The following is a 20,602-nucleotide window of genomic DNA, read 5'->3' as shown; positions in this document are numbered from 1 at the left end:
CTGCAGTGACTGTACATTTTAGCAAGAGAAGACAATAACAAACAATTGATTTTGGGCTGACTTAGACTGTGTTCTTAGTGAACTTTTAAACAGCAATCATTGGTTGAGTTTCCTACCTGGGACGATGGAGACTGTGTCTTTCTCCCAGGACACAACACTGACGTACTCCTGGACGGCAGAGGGGATGAGGCACTTGAACACAGCAACATTACCCCGCATGGAGCGCTGGTCGGCCACGCGAACTGTGTAGGGCTCCCTGAACACTGGTGTGAGAAAAGAGATTAAGTTAGTCAATTAAAGAATATTGTTTGATGATGAAATTAGATGTCAAACAGGCTCTATAAATGATTTTCTATGTTTTTTTTACTTCAGTAAAAGTCAAAAGATATGAACAGAAAAATGTGTGTGACAAGTAATGATTGTCCGTATTTTTTGTTGTAAGAAAACACTGGAAAAAAGCTAAAAAAAAGTCCATCACACTTTTCAAGAGTCAAAGATTGAGCTGAAAGGCTGAACAACAATCCAGAATCCCAAGATCCCTGAAATCCCACACATGTGGCGTTATATTGGCACTTTTGCAAAGCTTAAACCAGCAATTGTTGGTATTTTAAGGCCTTCAGGACATATTGCTTGTTATTTTCCAGATAAACCAAAGACAAAGACAGTTCTTCACAATATTAAGAAAGCGCCCATTTGTTAAATTCAGGTTTTAAGCAGCAAATAGAGCAATTTTAGAAAATACATGACTGAAAAATCAACTATACAAATAATTTGTGTGTTGTTTATCAACCAGCTAAGGCAGTTTTGTTTGCACTGCTCTCATGCTACATATGCCGACACAATGCAGTTGACATCTGTTTGGCTGTTAAACCCTTATTAAAATCAGGGGCTGGCCTAGTGAGAAAAAAGTGTCTGGTGTTCTGTTCAGTTATATTAAAGCCATGGTTTTGAAATTTGGCCCAACATTTTAAGTCAGCCTGTGATTTTTAGGCAGACTGACTTGGAGCTTTGTTGAAGGGGATCCACTGTGAGCGGTCCTTGGCCTTTTAAAGAAAAACGCCACAGATGCTATGAGACGGCCGGGAGTGGAGAGTTGCTCACAGCCGATGAACCTGTCACATGCAGGCGCCAGGCGTCAGAAACACACCCTCTGCACATGGCATGCAGAGAACCAGGATGTGAATGTGTGCCAGTGTACAGCAAAGGATGGTGGTGACTTAGCCACACTTAATAATGACAACAGTAGCCTGTAGCTAACCAAATTATTTCTTCAGTTAACTCCGTCACATTACGATTAGAGAGAGATGTGAAATGCTGAATCAGAGCATACATTCTCATTAAATAAATTAAGTAAAGGGAAATTAAACTAATGGATTGTTTTGCTGAGGAGGAGAGACAGGAAGTTCAAGGACATGCTAGCTTGGCTGAATGAACACTGACCCTGGCTTTCTAGAGCTGGACTGTGTGGGACCTTTTTGAGACTGAGACTCACTCATTCCTGTAAGTCTGACAAGAATGAAAAAAAACTAAAAATCAGTTCCAATTTCAGAAATCAGACTGGGTCCAACTAAGGCTTGCAATTTGGAGTGTGTTATGGTATTTTAATCTTACAATCTATCACTGCTGTTCTACCCTTTAAAATTAAGACAGTAATGTCTTAACCATGTAAAAACACACACACACAACAGAGGGGGTGGCCCCGCCTTCCTGCGTGTTTGCTCTCTCCCTTAGCTCTCCTGTGATATAATTAACGCCTAGCCTGAAGGCCAGTTTCCTTGGTCATTAATAATGCTTTATGCCAAGAACCACTGTCACTGGAACCCAGTGGAACCAAAGCCTGTGTCCTTGTCCAAGTAGGAGGGAGTCTTTCACCTGAGAGTCTGAGGTTTAATCTCACAAGTCTTTGTCTGATTCTGTCCATCGCTTTGGCGCTATTTGTCTATAATTGGCTGAACTTTGACATCTTTTAATTGTGACCTGACTTGTGAGGAAGCAAAGAAGCTCAACTCAGAGTGAATATAGTACATCTTTACCACCCGTACTATTTGCTAAACATTTGTAGTTGTTTTTTTTTTACATAGGTGATGAGAAATCTTGTTGTAAAATAATTGTTGTCATTGTTTTTCTATCTGATGATGCACCTGACTGTTGGGTCTTCTTTGCGGTCTGCAAAACGCACGGACAAAGAGTGAATGTTCTGTAGGTAATCTGCCACTGTCCACTGTGACGCATCATTGAGGCTCTTCAGGCAGTTCTCTACTTTGGAAGTAGAGTCAAGAATGATTTGATGTATTTTTTAGTAAGGTTTAAATTAATACAGAGATAATTGATTTAAAAATGTAACATGACGTATTCTGTCTTGTTCTGCTAACTCGTCATCGTGTCTGAGTTATATCTATAGTCACAGGAAAACCTTGAGGAAGCACATCACCTCTCACCTGGTCACCAACTAATGTGAGTTGAAGCCTCATTTGTAAACAAGACAAATATAAAGGACACATCATTTCAATGAAGTCTTCAATTCAATACTTCCTTTAAACAGTGCTGGCCACTCATTGATGCCATCTACCTGCAGATCAATATCCAGGATCGACTGATCGGCCTCGTCTGCTGTGTCCAAGCTAATTCTTTCCATCTTTGATTTACTCTCTGATTGACCTGCTGCCTCTTGTCAATAACAGAGAACATCCCCAATGTCCACTGAGCCTCTCAAAGAGTGTTTTAAAACCAGTTTGACAGCTTGTAAGTGTTTGGTGCAATGAAGACAGTCCTCCTCATCCAATTAGCTGACGTTCAAATCCAGGCAAGTCCAAACCCTGTTGTCCTGTCGTACATTAGCTACCCATAAAAAATGTTTAAAAATCTGTCAAACAAGCCCTATATAAAACCCTGACCTTGTTTAAACTAGGTTTAATGTGGCCTTAGTAAGAGGCCACATTAACTACACATTCCTTTTCCAAGATATGAAAGACACAGAGGAAAAAAAGATAAAATATTCATTCTCTTATGTCTTGTGACAGGATGCAAATGGTAGCCAGGCTGATTTGTGTGTAAATTGCACTCCCCCTCATCGCATGCGCACCAGAATCATTAGGATGTTACTGATGCCTGACTATATGCAGCCTGGTTGCCTAGGAACGAGCTAAAACATGGAGTCTGGTGCACTGGGCGCACTGGGAGGCAAGTCTTGTATCACTGTCGCTTCAATAATTAACGACAGGGAAACCAAATACTGCATTTACTTATTCATAAAGTGAGAAGCAAAAACACAGAGAAGGAGTGAGGAGAGATAGCGGAAAATAAAAATAATGACACACAGGAGAAATGAATGGATGCAGGTTTCTTTGCTGAAAGGATAAGAGAGGCAGTCCTTGTGTACCAGGTTCAGGTTCCCTACTTACTGTATTAGTGAGGGCAGATGGAGGATTGGGGTGTAAACACCTGCTGCCTTGGCCCGGGCATACACAGGTTTGTGTGTATAAGTCAGAACAAAAGGGAGATGAGGTGAGCTCATTGAACAGGTGTATTCATTTTATATTATCAAGTTTCTTTGAGGTAAGGTATGTGCGAAACATGAAACCTCTGACTCGATCAAAACAAATGACTACAGTTTTTAGATATGATGTGTGAAACTGTACAGGAGAATTTACATGTGCATCTGACGCTGTGTGTCTAAAACGTGGAATCACTTGGTTAATGAAAATAATTTCCAAATGAGTAGATGTATACAAAAAAAGCTAAATGTATTTTGTACATATAATTTTTTTTAATGTATAATGGAGAATTGCTCAGATTGTGTACTGTAAAGTTATGCAACGCTTTATTCTGAAGCCTCAGATGTCACCGAATGTGAGAAACCCACACAGAAAACTTGGGATTAGGGGCAAACATCCACTTCACAAAAAAGGCTTTAAAACGTATTGAATATTTTTGTTGATAAGAAACAGATTTCTGCAGCCTATAATACTAACGTTCACATTTTACTTGTCCCACTATAGGTAAAAGTAGGTGGAGAATATGGATTAGTTAAATCATAAATCAATTTCAAGACTGAAATCCAGTCTGAAAGGACAAATAATGTTACACTACAGGTAAAATATATAATAGAAACTTAGAGAAAGATATTTATTTTTCTATCATTAAATATAATAGAGTGTAATGAAAGATCCATTGTATATCACGTTTAAAATATTCAAATAGTGATTGTTTGCTAAATAAGAAAGGGGTCATGCAATATTCATCTCATATTGAGAAATGTATTTTGTACATTTTTGAATGTTGCATATCTTAGCTAACTGCTATTAAATAGAAGATATGTTAAAGAAAGGAAACTACTATGGAGGGGAAAAGGTTTTCTTTTTTTCCTTTCTCTTCTCAGACCTGGAATCATTTTTACACCAAAATGGCAATCTAAGGCAAACAATTTCGAGAGAAAAAACTCATAAGAAATGCTAGTAAAAACATTTTCATTATATTATAAAGTTAATTGGAAAAATAACTATTTTGTTCTTTCAAACAATTTAGACTTAAAAAACGCAATCTCCAGTAAATGTAAAAAAAATATATATATCAATGATTACTATTATAAACTGTGCGTCTTGATTTTCATACAAAGAAATTGTTGGAGACCAATGGCTGACTGAGAGGAAATAACCAGTAGTTTACAGTCGTAAGTTCAAACAATATGCAGTTTACTAGCAAAACAATAAGGACCTCCATCTGAGACTGAAGGATGAAGAGGTGGCATCGGAGTCACTTCAGGACACAGAAGTTTAAAAATAGTTTTCATTGGAAAAATTATCATTATACATAAATTGCTGTCATTAACTGATGTATAATATTAATTAGTATCTTAAAGCAAACAAAAATCTATTCAAGTAGTTTTTGAGAACATGAACAATAGATTGGCATTGAGTAAGGCCCTCCGTAAAGGTACATGTAAAACTGAAAACAGGAGCTGCAAAGACCACGCAAAAAACACATGCAAAACAATCAACCCACATAGTGATTTCTATGAATGCAGAAATATCTACCTGGAAAAAGAAAGAAGCTGGTGCTATTATTGGAAATAATCAGCATGCATGAGAGGGTGAGAAAGGGGGAGAGAGTTAGAGAGAGATGAAAAGATGTGAAGTGAGGGAGGGACGGAGAGAGAGAGAGAGAGAGAGAGAGAGAGAAGGAGATAGACAGAGAGAGAGAGAGAGAGAGAGAGAGAGAGAGTAGGGGTGGGGCAGATTTTTGGAAAGTGGGGTGTCACACTGTGAGCTGTCAGCTGTCATTATTCTCCTGCGCCACCTGAGACAGGGCATGCCACACCCTGGCGCTCACGCCTCTGTCGCCCATGGCAACAGCATGGTTGTGCTTCTGTGTGCTTCTGTGTGTGTGTGTGTGTGTGTGTGTGTGTGTGGTTGTGTGCGTGTGTGTGTCTGTGTGTGTGTGCATTGGTGGAAATGTGGAGGTAATGAGGTGCACAAGCATGCATGTGAGCCCTGGTTATGGAGCTGCAGAGTTGTGGTTGCCTCAGCATTTAATTGATTAATTGTTGTAATTATTTGGGCGGGAAGGTCATCCCAACACTGAGGCTGGCTGGAAGGTCACTCTCATGCTGCGGGGACTGTCCCCCTCTGGGGACAGCTCAGGCCATATGGGTTTGTTTATGTGTGTGTGTGTGTGTGTGTGTGTGAGTGTGTGTGTGTGTGTGTGTGTGTGTGGGCACATGCTTATCTTTGTGTGAAGAAGAGATCTGGCAGCAGTTTTGGAGAATTATTTTGTTCGTTGCCATGTTTTTGGTAGGAAACTGCTGATTGTCTCTCCATGCAGGACTGATCAACACAGTCAAAATGTCTGCCGAGCTATTACCATGACCTTAAAATCTACTTGTTTCATCTCTTTTTTCCACATCTTTCCAGTCTCAAGCTGACTCTCCAAACACCCTGACAAAGAGCTGGCAACATAACACCAAGAGCCAGCTTGATGAAAATGGCTTTGTGTATCTGTGTGTGTATGTGTGTATCGTGTGTGTGTGCGAGTGTAGTTCGGGGACTCTCCAGTCCATGGACAGATGGAGAGACTGGGAGACAGGAGGCTTGCTGGCATGAGCTACACACAGGCTGGTGTGCACACATGCAAGTGTGTGTGTGTGTGTGTGTGTGTGTGTGTGTGTGTGTGTGTGTGGATGGGTATTTGCATAAGATGCATAAGAAAATGCATGTGAATACACATACAATTAGGTCTAGAATATACATATATAATTTGTACATGTCACATTGGGTCACATCCATGTGATGTTTGTGTACAGTATGAATGTGAGTGTGTGTCTGTGCGTATGTTTTTTAAAGTGAGAAAGAGCAGTAACACTTTCCAACAGTGTGTTCTGCACCTCTCTTCAGCTTTGACCTTGGCATGGAGTGCATACAGGTCAACACACCATCTATGAATGTGTGTGTGTGTGTGTGTGTGTGTGTGTGTGTGTGTGTGTGTGTGTGTGTGTGTGTGTGTGTGTGTGTGTGTGTGTGTGTGTGTGTGTGTGTGTGTGTGTTGTGTGTGTGTCTTCTTGGGGACTTAAATACACAGGGTCATGACTGTGCTCTGAGACATGTCACCCCCAGCTGAGAGGAGTTGCTGTTTTCGGATGCCAATCTGATGGCTGTGTGGACAGATTTACAGATCATTGGCTAAAGCTGAAATGCTGCTGCTGCTGTTGTTGATGTTTTTTGCTTTTTAATATGTGCCACGGTAAAATTCTTCCTGATGGTTTTTAGACATGTGTTTATAGAGAAAGGTGAGGCAGTGAAATATTTGGAGAGGACCAGGAAGAAATCATTTCAGATGTTCTTAATGTACTCTCAAGTGTTCAAGACTGTTATGAAATGTTGTCTGTGGTACTTGATTTTTATTTATTTATTTATTTTTTGGAACTTTGAAAAAACAACCAACCCTAATGATATCATCAGTTATTTCACATTTGTAGGTCTTTTACCAACAGATGATGTTGATTTTCAAGGTTCTGGGTGTTTGGAGTGTTGAATGCCAATCATCCATCGCATCAAAGGTACAGTTTGACATAGTTTGTTTTTTATACCAGAGCAATACCAGAGAATTAATATTGAGAAAAATTTCAGTCTCCTTTACTTCAATTGGAACATTGTTATTGTTATCTGTTTAGATAAGTCAGGTATTATAGGTAAGGCTGTATTTGAGAGTTTTTGCTGGAGTCGACTTTTAGAGGTGAGTAACTGTGAGGATAGGTTATAACAATGGAGAGGAAAAAGGGAAGTACTTGAAAACACTTATCGTAACCTCTGGCTTGTTCTTAAACAATTTCAAGTAGTCTTTTACACAATACGTGTGTAAGAGTATGTGTGTATTGTGTGTTCATCCTGTCAACGGACAGTTCTTTAAACCAGTTGTTTGGGAAACACCTCCCAGATGTGAATTTCACTACAGTAAAGAAAACAACTGTCCAACTACGTATCCTTACTGTTTTTCAAAAGCCTAGAGACATTTTTAAGGTCATGTCCCAATATGTACAAGACTTCAAACATTTTATAAATCAGAGTCAAGCCACAAAGTCCAATCCTGTGCGGGCATAAGTCAGTCCATGGCAGTGACTGAGCATGAACAGTTTCACCTGCTGTACATTAACAACAGACTGATGGACCTCCTGTATCTCACAGTGACCATACACTTCATCAACTCAGAGGGCTTTTTTATATAACTTAAAGAAATGCATATTAACCTCCCAGACCCCGTACTTAACCAAAAATATCAGGGCTGTCAAACAATTATCAGACATTAAATCCTGGAATTCAATGGTTAATCGCGTTTAAAACGTTTTTTAATGTCATGTTTGAAATTCCATGATTTAGATTTTCAAAAGAGGCTTTTAAGCTTTAAGCATTGACTTACCAACAGAAAAAGGAAGTTGTTACAGGTCTTGATGATAAGGGAACAGTAATAAAGTGATGAAAAATGTCACAATGTGGATATTACTTTTGACTCGCCAACTGAGCCATCTGGGAGTTTCTTTTTTTTTTTTTTTTATAAGTGAAATGAGACATTCAAAGGCGCAGAGGTGTTATTTTCCATTACTGTGCCTACAGGGAGACGCTGCAGTCTGTGCAGTGACTTAGCTTCAGTGCCCCTAAACTAAAGGGACAAAATAGCACATGATCAGTGCGATTAAAAAAATGTATGCATCATTTCTGACCGTATTAGTATCATGATTAACATGTAAACATTGACAGTCCTAATAAATATTTAAAAAATAGCCCTTAGTAAAAACCTATTTTTGGTCTTATATTTTATATAGCATTTATTTCATGTTTTCAAATCTGGAAATATTTTTCAGTTCTGTCATGCATTTTTTGATTTATCCAATTTTGTTTTCCTCACTTTTTTTAAATGTTCAGGCTGTAATACATGTGGCAGGTAATTCTAAACAACACGCAAAGCTACTAAGTAGAGTTATGCATTTGGGACTTTTTGTTTCTGTTTTTCTGGTGAACCAAACTCATACCAAACAATGACCCTCCAAACCAAGATGCAAACTAAACTGTGAACTCTGTGTACATCCCTTTTCAACACAACAACCAACTTAAAGTATTGCAACAATAAATAAACAAAGATTGTAAATGACAAACTCTACCAGATGTTGAAGAGTTCTCTGTGTTGTCGCCACAGCAGCAATTCTTAAATGAACTTGAGCTTACTACTCACAGTGCTATTACACCGCAGGTCAAACTTTTCACCAAGCCACCCCAATATATGTAAAGATCTTAAAAAAATAAAAATAAAAATTAAAAAAATTAAAAAAACAGGTATAGGTGTCAAGCTCTCACCTGCTTTGACGTGGATGCTGGGGCTTCGAATCTTGCCTGCCTGGTTCTCAGCAGTGCAGAAGTACTCGTTGTCATGGATGATGCTATTGTAGGCGGAGGGAGAGAAGGGGTAGAGCTGGAGAGTGCCGTTGGCATGCACATGGCGGATGTGGGGCACGTCGTAAATGTCGTCTCCGGCAGCCAGGTACCAGCGCAGGACGGCATGGGGTGCGCCGCCTGCGGGGCAGGGCAGGGACACCCCCACCGAGCTAGAGAAGGTCACCCGCTGCAGGGAGGCGTTCACAAAGTACAGTCGTGTAGAGACAACATCCTCACTGTTGACTGTTAGGATGAGAGAAAGGGAGACACAGTGGTGAGTCTGTAAGTGTCAGACGGACAGGCAGCTTTTAGACTGTAGACAGGAATAAGGTGAGGGAGCATGCTCACATCACAGTGCAGTGTAGAGGAATAACAAGACTTGGTTATCATCAGAAGCAGAACAAATGAAACACATGACTGATTCTCCTTATGAGAACAAATCAACACTTGACCTTTTCTTACTACTACTAAAACTTCTGAGAATACAGTGTATACAGTGTTCCCCAGTGTAAATGCAGTACTTCCTCATTATAAAGAGAACTTATTCTTACCTGAAATAATGTTTATCTGACTAACAGCTGGAATAATAAGTTTTAACCCATTAGTTATGGATACAAGTTGAAGCAATATGCCAACTACCTGGTCCCCAAAAAGTTTTAACAATGAAAATATGGACATGAGAACAGCAAAATACTGACGAAACTGAAATATAATGGCTGAATTTCCCTAAACAGAAATACGGTTAAAAGTTAAAAGTTTTGATTTTAAAAAATTCCCACTGGACAAAGTATATTGTCAGTTGTAAACCATGCAGAATAGAGTACACTTACATACAGTAGTTAATTAGTCAATTTAAAAAAATACCCATTTTAAATGTTTGTGCTTTCTAATTTTCTCGGCACAGAATGTATATTCGGTACAGCTGAAAAATTGTCAATTTGAAGGTGAGCATGACTCACTTAAAATAACAAAAAAAAAAAAAGTACTCAAATGAGATTTGATGTATTTAAATAAATGTTAACAGTTCCTCCTCTAGGAACAGGTCTTACACCTGATCTTACCCAAAGATGTGTAAGACTTCCACACCACTGATATTTTCTTTTATATGACCATGGAAAGAAATCAATCTTCTTCTGCCAAATAAAAAAAACCTTTTCTTTGAATAAGCATTTAGGTACGCCCTTTTGCAATGATTAAACTGATGCAACACAACAGGAGCACACCAGCTACGAACATTGCTTTATGCCCTATTATTTGTTGATGGGAAATGTATGTCAACAGGGCAAGTATTCCACTTGAAAAACTATTAAAAATAACATCTTTATAAACTGTCATTTACATCGGAATGCAAGATGCTGTTATTAACAGAGTTCTTGTTCCACTTTGTTGTCAATTTTTATTCTGAGTAGGGAGGCTTTTGTTTGATCGGGCTAAATTATTTTTAGACAAAAGAGCTCTAAAATTGCTCTTTATATACACCCTGATGTCACACAAAACATACACAGCCATTTGTTGAGATTTTACACGCTGGATTTGCAGGAATTCAGGTCCCTTCTACCCAAACAATCATTTCCTTATGTGAGGAAAAGACAGCCATCCATCTAATCCCAAATGCACTATCCTCATAAACATGAGTTAATACATGCTATTAGGAAATCAGCCTCTTAAAAGAAGGGAATATGGGTCACAAAACTCTAGATGTCTGTTGACTTTCCACTCATGACAACAAAGTATTCACAAGAGTATGATAACAAACTGCTGCTCTTCACAGTCCAGTTCAAATTACTAATATCTATAGTTGATAGTTTTCAGTATCTGTGGGAGCCTGAGGAGCTGGCTAGCAAGCTAGCAGTAAAACAACAGTATTGTTGCACAGATGAAGAGCTGCTGCCAGATAAATTGACCTGGGGGAGATAGACCACCATATATTCTCTCTCTCAAACGCCCTCTTCCACTTTACAGCGAAGCGTCTTTAAGATCTGTGTTTTTTTCTGGTGTGTGTCGAGTGTGTGTGTGTGTGTGTGTATGCTGTGGGGGGTGGGGGTTGTTGAGAAGCGTAAAGAAGTGCTGAGCTCAGCTTGGCTAGCAGCCAGGGGAAGACACTGCGCCCCAGAGCCAAAGAAGTTTCTCCTCAGACAATGATACTTAATTAATCCCTTTTCCCGGATTGTGTCAACAATGGCTGGATTAGCCCCTTCTCTGAAATTCTCTGTGTTGGAATAAAAGAGGGTGGATATGAAGAACCTATCAGATGTCATTTAGGCTAATTTGCACAAATCCTTTACATCAATGGAAATCATCACTAAGTAGCTGTAAAATGAGAGACAGGAGCCCAGTGGCTATCTTTTCGAAATCCTATGTGGTGAATACAAAAGGCCATTTCCTATATCTGTTCGGTTTAGTTGAAATATTGACATAAATTATGGCATTTAATAGAATGGCATGAAGGGAATGGGGATTAAGGACTCCAACTGACATGAGGTGAATTTCACTTTCTCCTACATTATCTACCACTTTGTGCATCGATCTGCATCCCTATCTCTTATCTTTCTTACATACTTGTCTTTCTTTTTGTAGTTTTTCATCATACCGTCATTCCCCCCCTCCCTAATCAGATACCCCCTCCATCACATAAACACACTTTCCCCCTTGTCTTTTGCTGCCACACTGCAGACAGGCAATGTTGTGCGATCGGAATTTGTATGCCAGACGCAGAGGAGTTAAACCCACATAATCTCTTTTCACATTTAACACACAAACAGTCTATTCACTCTGTAATCACACTGCTGTGGGAGGCTGCTATCCGACTTTCCTGCATGCTTCCCGTGTGTGTGTGTGTGTGTGTGTGTGTGTGTGTGTGTGTGTGTGTGTGTGTGTGTGTGTGTGTGTGTGTGTGTGTGTGTGTGTGTGTGTGTGTGTGTGTGTGTGTGTGTGTGTGTGTGTGTGTGTGTGCGCAGAGCGGAAAGCAGAGATCCGAGAGTGGGGCAGGAGTGTGAGAAGACAGGACTTGGGTGGCTGGTTTGGGGTTAAGGTGCTAAGGTGAAGAGGTGTGTGGATGCAGGGGGATGAGTGTGTGTATGCGAGTGTGTGTCTGTGTGCGATCAGATCAAAAAAAGCTAGAGAGGTTAATGTTTAATGACTGCCTCACTTCTCTGTGTCAAACTAAGCCAGCAGCAGAGCAAGATATGATCGCTGAGGAGGTACACAGTCATTGTTCTTCCTGCATACATCAGGAAAAATTGGAGCAGTTCCTCTGTGTTTCAAAAATCCAAATTCAGGTCAAGTTCAATCCATCCTACTGTTGGAATCCATGTCAATTGCTCTCCCAGGCTGCTTCATAGGCTGACTGATCTGCACTTTCAGCACCACGGAGAGCGACGTAGTGTAAGGGCGGCTGGGTGAAGAACGCACACGGAAGTGTTTCCATGCTGAGCAAATAAGGAGGTAACAGTGACAGGGACCTGCTTCTCACTGATGTCTATTTTTAGACAGAATATTTCTTTGGAAAGAACTTTGTATTGTAGCTGTAAAGCTCTTAAAGAATGCGCTAAATCACGACAAAGACGGTGTGTTCAGTACACTGTCATCCGTTCCTTTATGCATTATCACAAAATAGCATTGCCTTCAGTGTCGTTCCTAACCTTTTTCTATCCAATACACCCCCAATAGTTCAACCCACTATTACCTCAAATGCCTTATATTTTACACCTTTGACTGAAAGGAATTGCCTGTATGGGATTGTTTCCCATTTAAAACTTGTGTGTTGAAGCGTGTTTGGTCAGCTTATCAGATAAGCTTTGATTTTACTGGATGAAGACGAAAATCAAGTCAATTTACAATCTTGTTTGTGTGTTGACATTAAAAAAAAACGGGGTTACAGTCAGATTGATATCGGATATTCAAGACTGATACCATTTTTACATGGAAAGAAATTACAGGTTACTGATACTGTGGTTAGTTTTAGAGATAACATTAAAACTATCATTTTTAATGTCAATTTTGTGCAGGTTTGCTCCAGTATCATTGTTGAAAAACATTATTTCAAAATTTGTGTCAAATACTAGTCCCGCCATTCGTATTCTCTGATGCTCTACCACACGTCCTGCTAACAGTATTAGTTTAATGCTTTGTATTTTTTTGCATTTTTATTTTTTTTTGGTATAATGAGTAAACATTACTTAGGAAAATAATTAAATCAATATGGATATTTCAGTGTTATTTCAGACTTTGATATCATCTGATTGATGTATCAGTTGAGCTCTAGTGTGTAGACATCCTCCCATGTATATTCATGTATTTTTTATCGCATCCTAATATTATCATTTTTTAATGGGTGATGTCCTGTGGTGTACATTCAGGTTACAGAGTTTACAAAACATACACTCACACATGCAAAGACAAACGTTAATGACCATAAAGAAAACCCCAGCTGAGAGTTTGATTACAACCTCAAGCTGGAGAACCCAACCACAGCCATGAGGGCAACCTGTCTGTTGACGCTATTTCTTTAAAGCTTGACTTAAAAAAAACAAAATGGAGTAGGAAAGAAAAGTCGAGTCAAGTCAGATGAATCATTGGCTGAAAACTTTCCAATCGTGTCACGAGGCATAACAGGTTTCCACCCTGCAGCTGTTGGTTAAAAGAAAGCTGTGATTTGCTGCTTTTTGCCTACAATGGACGAACTGCAATAGGACTATGAATGAGGAAATAAACAAAGTTATCTAACCGAGGCCGTACATGAAATACATTTTCACTCAATAACTGTAAGCCTAAGCACATGAAACACAATAACCCAGTTTTTGCTTTTTTATTTGGGTAACATCTAACTTCAGATGGTTATCAGAGTCCTGATCCTCAACTTGTATTGTGATTCCCTGTCTTCAAACCTGGATGCAGTGATTGTGCAAAGAAGGTCTGATTGATTTAAGTGAAACACAAAGATATAGATGCTATAACCATGCTCTGTCTTTGTCCCTCTTTGAGCCTTTTTCTCTATTTTTAAAAGTTGACTTTCTTTCCGCCTGCGTTTCCTTTTTGTCTTTTGTACACTCGAACACATGTGCACTTTTTTTTTTTTTACACTGTGCGGATATGAAAATGGAGAATGAATATGTATGCTGGAGAAGCAAGGATATTGCCTATGGTGAAGCGCTATGCATAATGCAGCTTTTTCTGTCTCATCTACATTCATTCAGACACACACACACTGAGATTCAAACCATCACGTGCATAGAAAAATAGGGCGATAAATCCTCTCTCCTTCAAACACACACAAAGTCACACAAATACATTTCAGATTGCATATATACGCTCTATGACAGGGAGTGGATATGTTCTATGTGCTGAACCGTGTAGCACTACAGATAACAGCACACAAACTCATTCAGGCCAAATAGCAGCTGGGGCACTGGAGTCAGCGGCAATACAGTATTTGCAGTGATGCTACACAAAAATGACTGAACATAAATGGCAAAAGATATGATCATGTTTCATAGATGATGCTGCTTGTTTACAACACAAAAAGTCAAGTTATACTACAGATATGCACTATGGGGGTTGCATTACAATGTGTCTGTCTCCATTGTGAGCAGTCAGAGAGGGAATAATCTCAAGCAGGTGGAGTAAAGAATGAAAAGAGTATAGCATGATATCAGGGATTTAAATACACAGGACAGGGGTTGGGGGTAAACAACTCCTATACATTCAGTTTATGCAGGCTCAGTAAAGTATTAAGCAGGATATCCATCGTCTAAAATTTCACTGCTCCCACTTCAAAAGGATTATTTCTGCTGTTGACATGAGTGTCAGATTTGAGGATGTGCGTTTTTTCTCCTATGTTCCCTTTGAGACAGGGCCATAAATTGTTTGATAGAGAGCAGAACAGGGGAGAGAAAGAGAAGAGACAGATGGGAGATTCTGAAGTGTGACTATTGGATTTTTTATTTATTTTTTCCCCCATAAAAGACACGACCATCAATCTTTCACTATGCGTAAGGGAGAGGGCAGCGCTGTTGACGGACAATGTTGTTTGTAAAAACCTGTTGAGGGAGCGGACAAACTCCACACGTGTGTGACAGCATTGTGAGATATCCAAGTTGTTGCTATAGGTGATGTAAACATTCAGACAGAAAACATTCAGGCAGGTCAGTTGGGATCAGTTGGCTTTGTGATTTGTCCGTGACAATTGAATAGACTCAGTGAGGGATTATCTTCTTTCGAGCACTTATAAAATCTTATTATCCTTAAGCAACAAGAACGACCCTATGCACAAGAAGAATTTTCTATCTTTATAAAGCTCAGAAATCTGCTTTAATGCACTTTTAAGACAAAACTCTAATTGAAATTATAATCTCACACCAATTGACCGACAAGTTCGCGCGTCAGGACACTTACAGTAATGCTTAGGTCAGGCTGAATGTGGCACACGCTGTCTTGCTCAGATGGACGTGTTTGTGTTGCAACAGTTCACTTGCCAAACACAGAGCGCCAACTACTGACAACAAAAACACGCTCTGCTCGCCGGAGCACAACGAGAGAGACGAGTTAACCTGAGAGTGACACGTAGCCAAGGAGAAGCCTCTCTCCGAGAGAAAAGAGACAGTTTGCGCTGCACAGCGGGCTCCTGGAGCGGAGAATTGAGAGAGGCCGTTTACATGTTCCTACAAATGTGCCCTTAGGGACAGTAAATTGCAAGTGAAAGTTCTGATCAACTATTTTTTAAAGATCGGGCGTTATTAAAGACATGCGCAACTGATAGAAACTGTCTGAAAAGTCTCATATACATACAACATAATGGAATAGGCTAAAGATGTACACCTTGTGTCTCATCTGTCTTGTAAATTGGGAGGATTCGTATCCTTTCATTGGATATGACGTAGAATTAAAAGAAACTCCTTTCACATCCAAGTGTTGCATTTTTTGGGGGCAATTATGGCTTCATTTTGCCCCCTTGGCGAGTAATCAGGGCTTGCTAGTCCTCCAATAAACCAAATTCGAACTTTGTGTAAAATGTCAGACTTTTAAAAGCTCAAACATTAACACATTAAGCCTGATTAAGCTGATCTTGTGTAAAAAAAAAAGTGATTGAAAGAGTGAAAACAAAACCCCTAAGTGTTGTCCCACTACTTTCCTCAGCCTCTAAAGCATCGGTTTTCCAATCCAGACGCAACAGTGAGAGCATCGTGCGGGTGTAGTCTGGTAACCACCAGAGTCTGACTCATACCGCAATTATACTGGGCTCCCCCTCCGAGCACTTCTCCTCCAGTCCGGATCTGTTTTGGTTCCAAATGTACGCACAGCCTCAGGTCTGCAACGCCGCGGATCAGCTGCTCGGGTCGCTCCCAACGCTGGAGTTTCTTTATCTTCTTGTGAAGGAATTTCAAATGACTGTAAACTACTGCTGCACTCTGATGATCTTACAGCAATGGGGGGGGGGGGGGGGGGGGGGGGTAAAATTCAGTGAGCATTGAGATAAAGAAAACGTAACTGAGGGACATCTGCATGAATCCAAACAAAGTGAAGGTTGAATGTAGGAGGCCAACGTTTTCCAAATCTGCAGGAACAACACTGTCGCATGTCAATATTCTATGTCGAGTATGTGTTCCAGGAGGACCTGTCGAAGGAAACTGGATAAAACCGGAATCACATTAATTGAGGAAATAATTAAAAGCCCTCAGTCCATCTCGATCACTGCATGCCGTTTTTGCATGAACTATGTACACTGATTGCATCTCATTTAGCGCCACAACAAGACGTCTACTTTTTTCTAAGTCATTTCAAAATGTATTGATATAATTGTATCCGCCTTTCTAGATTTCTCAGGCCCCTTTCATGGCCTGTCAGGCCTGAAAGCAGATTCTCACACAGCCCTCAGCTGATTTTGTCTCAATTTTATTTCCATAAAATGACAAGCAGCCTCCCAAATCATGACAAAGAAGAATGTATCCTCTACCCCTCCTCTTCCTATCTATCCATCTATCCATCCCTGTCCTCCTCCCCCTCCTCCTCCTCCTCTCCGCGCTCATGGGTGCAGGTGTGCTGATATGCAGCCAAACCAAAGCAACAAACAGTGAGCTATAACGTAATGAATCTCGACTAAATGCCTTATTAAGATTGCATTCCCGTAAAATATGCAGTGGTTTGATATGAAATGTTTGTTTTTTTCATACCGATGTTAAAATAAAACAAAAAAAGCAGAGTTGTTTGCCAATCTGGCAGGCGCGGCCAAGCCAGGAAAATACGCAGTACTAATACATATGCATGTCTGATAATAGAGCTACATTTTCTCGTTTACACAAACTTTATTTAAAATCATACGTATCTAAAACACACATTACTAGCATGAGACAATAAACTACAGTTGTTTCGTGCCGAATGAGCGGAACATGGCGTTGAAAAACAACGGAAAATGGAAGTTTGTTTTCCACTGCGTTATCTACATCTCTCCCATCTCAAGCACTCTTTCCGCTCCAGTGGCTGTTTGCAGCCCCCAACCCTCCTCCTCTCTTCTTCTCTCTCACTCACACACACACACACACACACACACACACACACACACACACACACACACACACACCTACACACACACACACACACTTCTCATTCAGTCACGGGACAGGGCGATGTACAGTGTGTATAATCGAAATAGACCCTGTAATCCAATTACATTCAACAAAAACAGCACACATATCCTAGGCGCAGCTGCAGCCTGGCAGAGGGCACTGCCAAGGCCAATGATAGCGACCTGGAGCATACACCAAGCGCAATGCCCACACTTAAATACAAATTCTTAAGATGTTGTCATCATTTTGATGAGGGAAAAAAACAAGCTTTTTAATCAGACATCTTAAAATACACGCCCTTTCATATAGCAAATGGGTGAAAATGAGGTAAAAGACAAGGTTTTAGGAGCTATTTCTATACATCTTGTAGTTTTAACAAAGTCTACGTAAAGCATAAAAAAAACAAAAATAGATCACTTTATATTTTAAAGGCTAAAACAAAGAGTAATTTCCTTTTTGTCTGCAGTGTTTAGAGCGAAGCCAATCAGCAGAATCTGGTGCCACAGAAAATGGTGGATGAGTAATTAGACCAGGGATTATAACTGAGTCTACACGCACACACACTCTGCCTTTCGTTTTACCAAAGAAAGAAAATAAACAATAATATATGGCTTCGTCTTTTAAACACCCAATTGGGGCACATTATCGCCAAATTAAAGGCCAGCGCTCAATACCCCAAGCATCAGTTCACACGTCTCCCATAAAATGTATTGACCCTTGTTGCCACACAGACGCAAGCACTCTTGAACACACACACAACACACACACTCTCGTGTTAATGCAGTTATTTCATGTTCACGCAAAACAACTGATAAAAAAATGACCCTTAAAGACCTCCCTTCCCCTTTTTCTCCTCGCACACACACACACACACACACACACACACACACACACACACACACATCTTATTTGTGTTGGGAAACTGCACAAAAAAGTCAGCAAATACATTAAACTCCTCTGCCCTCTTGGACTTTTGCGAGTAAACCTACAGCCTACAGCTGTCAGCATCGGCGCTCGAGGTCGCCCGTCTATCCGTGCGCGCGCCTGCAGATCCTTATCAGCCTCTCCTTCTATTCAACAGCCTCCATATTCACGACACCTCCATGTATTCATTATGCAAAAATGCTAATTCCTTTTTCATTTGCACTTTTCACACAAGTATGGGTTTCTAACTCCTCATCCAAACAACGTTAACAGTGATTAAGGTAACATTCAGCTTTTTTTTTTTTTTTGGAAAGATTTTTAATCACATAATCAGCTAATCATTGAGACATTGAGGACGTAAGAGCAATTCGAGCTCTCGTGCAGGGGGAAAAAGGCACCCTGTTCATAAAAGCATCCTCACAAAACATTCAGAAAAAGTTCCTGCAAAGATTATTTAGTTTGATTTGACATCTCTGCCTTCGATGAAAATTCAACCAATTTCGCTCAACAGCATGTCTAAACCTAATAATCGTATTATTACGCACAGCCAACTTAAGCATCATCGCACAGTAGAGGCAGCATGCAGATAAGTGAGGAAACACATCTCAACCTTACCTTCTTGCAAAGAATACAGCAGAAGTAAAGTTACAAGCCACATGCCATTAAAAGCAGTAATATTTCACAGGAATGGTGTGCAGCCCCCCCGAGAAGAGTGCACGGCGCAGCGGTCGGCCAGGCTAGGCTCCGTGCTGGACTGGTTCTGCTGATGCTCCCCGGCAGTCTCTCTCCAGCCCTGGTCCCACACTCTCCGGCGCCGAGAAACGAGCCGCGGTGAAAGTACCGCCTCTGCTCCCTCTTCTCTCCTCCCCTTACCGGGACAGGCTGCCGTCGCCCCACCCCCGGTGTCCTAATGATGCGCCGTGATGGAGAGGTTAGCTGTACGCACTAATGGGGGGACAAAGCGGAAACAACCAGGACCTCTGTTTTACGCGCACTGGATCGCCTTTTCTAGCTCTTAAAAGTCATTTAAATTTTGTGACAAGAGAAAGTTAAAAAAAAAAAAAAAACAGCCACTGCAGGGAAATCTCTGCACGTATCTTCCATGCAAATCAACTCAAGGATTTCCATAACTCTGTTGCCATTGTCTCAACAGTGTTGCGCAACACAAGCGAAAGTGACCTCCAAACCTACAGAGAGCGCCTTTTGTAAAGTTTGGAAAGAAAGTGCTCGGCTTTTTGGAGCCCGATCTCCAGGTGAGGAGGTGCACGCGGTAGAGCGCGTAGAAGCTGCAGCCTCCGTTTCATTCAATGGAGGAGTGGGGACGTACTCTGCGCTGCGCACCTTAGTGTCACTCAACCCACATTGCTTTGACTGAATATGTTTAATATCAAAACTGCTCCGGGGAATTAGCTACAATCAGTTTTAATTAAAAAGGAGTATATCGGGCTAATGCTGTAATCGATTTGATCAATACATTCGATCAGTAATTCATGCCCTTTGACTCTCTCTCTCTCTCTCTCTCCTCTCTCTCTCCTCTCTCTCTCCTCTCTCTATCTCTCTCTCTCTCTCTCTCTCTCTCTCTCTCTCTCTCTCTCTCTCTCTCTCTCTCTCTCTCTCTCTCTCTCTCTCTCTCTCTCTCTCTCTCTCATGTGCAAGCAAGGAGGAAAAATCCTGCGCTTACAGACTTGCCTAACTATCACACTTATTAGATAAAACCAATATTGGTGTACATATGGAATACAAAGTTCAATCAAACTATCGACATGTAAACTATAAATTACAAAACAAACAGGACTTTATAAATTCTTAGCAGCCTTTAAGCTCTGAGGTCACATAATCCTGTTTTACATTTTTGCAGCCCACAACCTGAATGGATGTTAAAGCCACACCTGATGCAGTGCTAGCTGCTTGCACTGGTAGACCCTATATTTCACTATTTCATGAAGTAAAAACAAACGTATTTAACTCATTTAAATAAGCGTCACTTGAAATGAACTGCTTTTCCCTCCGCTGGCATTCACTTTATACGGCTAAATAAAAAACACTAAAATGATCACACACCAGATGATTGTTGTTTAACAGTTTCACATCAAAATCTCTCTCCTTCTCTCTCTCTCTCTCTCTCTCTAAGAAGTCCTGGTTCTGTGGAATGGAACTAAGGCTAGCTGTGGCCTCTCTCCCTCCCACTGAAGAGCCGCT

General features: G+C 40.5%; 1 protein-coding gene across 2 annotated transcripts in view; it reads right to left on the bottom strand.

Moving 5' to 3' along the window:
* dscaml1 (Down syndrome cell adhesion molecule like 1) overlaps nucleotides 1-19,462 on the bottom strand; it is a 93,118-nt gene extending 73,656 nt beyond the window's left edge. Inside the window, exons 1-3 of one of the 2 annotated variants that reach the window (XM_079353706.1) lie at nucleotides 19,019-19,462; nucleotides 8,841-9,161; nucleotides 117-263 (exon numbers count right to left, since the gene is read on the bottom strand). In XM_079353706.1, coding sequence (XP_079209832.1) covers nucleotides 117-263; nucleotides 8,841-9,161; nucleotides 19,019-19,061 — 511 coding nt within the window. In that variant the 5' untranslated portion in view covers nucleotides 19,062-19,462. The remainder of the gene's footprint in view (nucleotides 1-116; nucleotides 264-8,840; nucleotides 9,162-19,018) is intronic. The other variant, XM_079353705.1, reaches the window with a different exon arrangement.
* Between the last annotated feature and the right edge of the window lie 1,140 nt (nucleotides 19,463-20,602).

This window comes from Symphodus melops, assembly GCF_947650265.1.
Source record: "Symphodus melops genome assembly, chromosome: 10".
Taxonomy (NCBI): Eukaryota; Metazoa; Chordata; class Actinopteri; order Labriformes; family Labridae; genus Symphodus; species Symphodus melops.
Note: the sequence above shows the minus strand (reverse complement) of the source record. Positions and strands in the feature narration are given on the sequence as shown.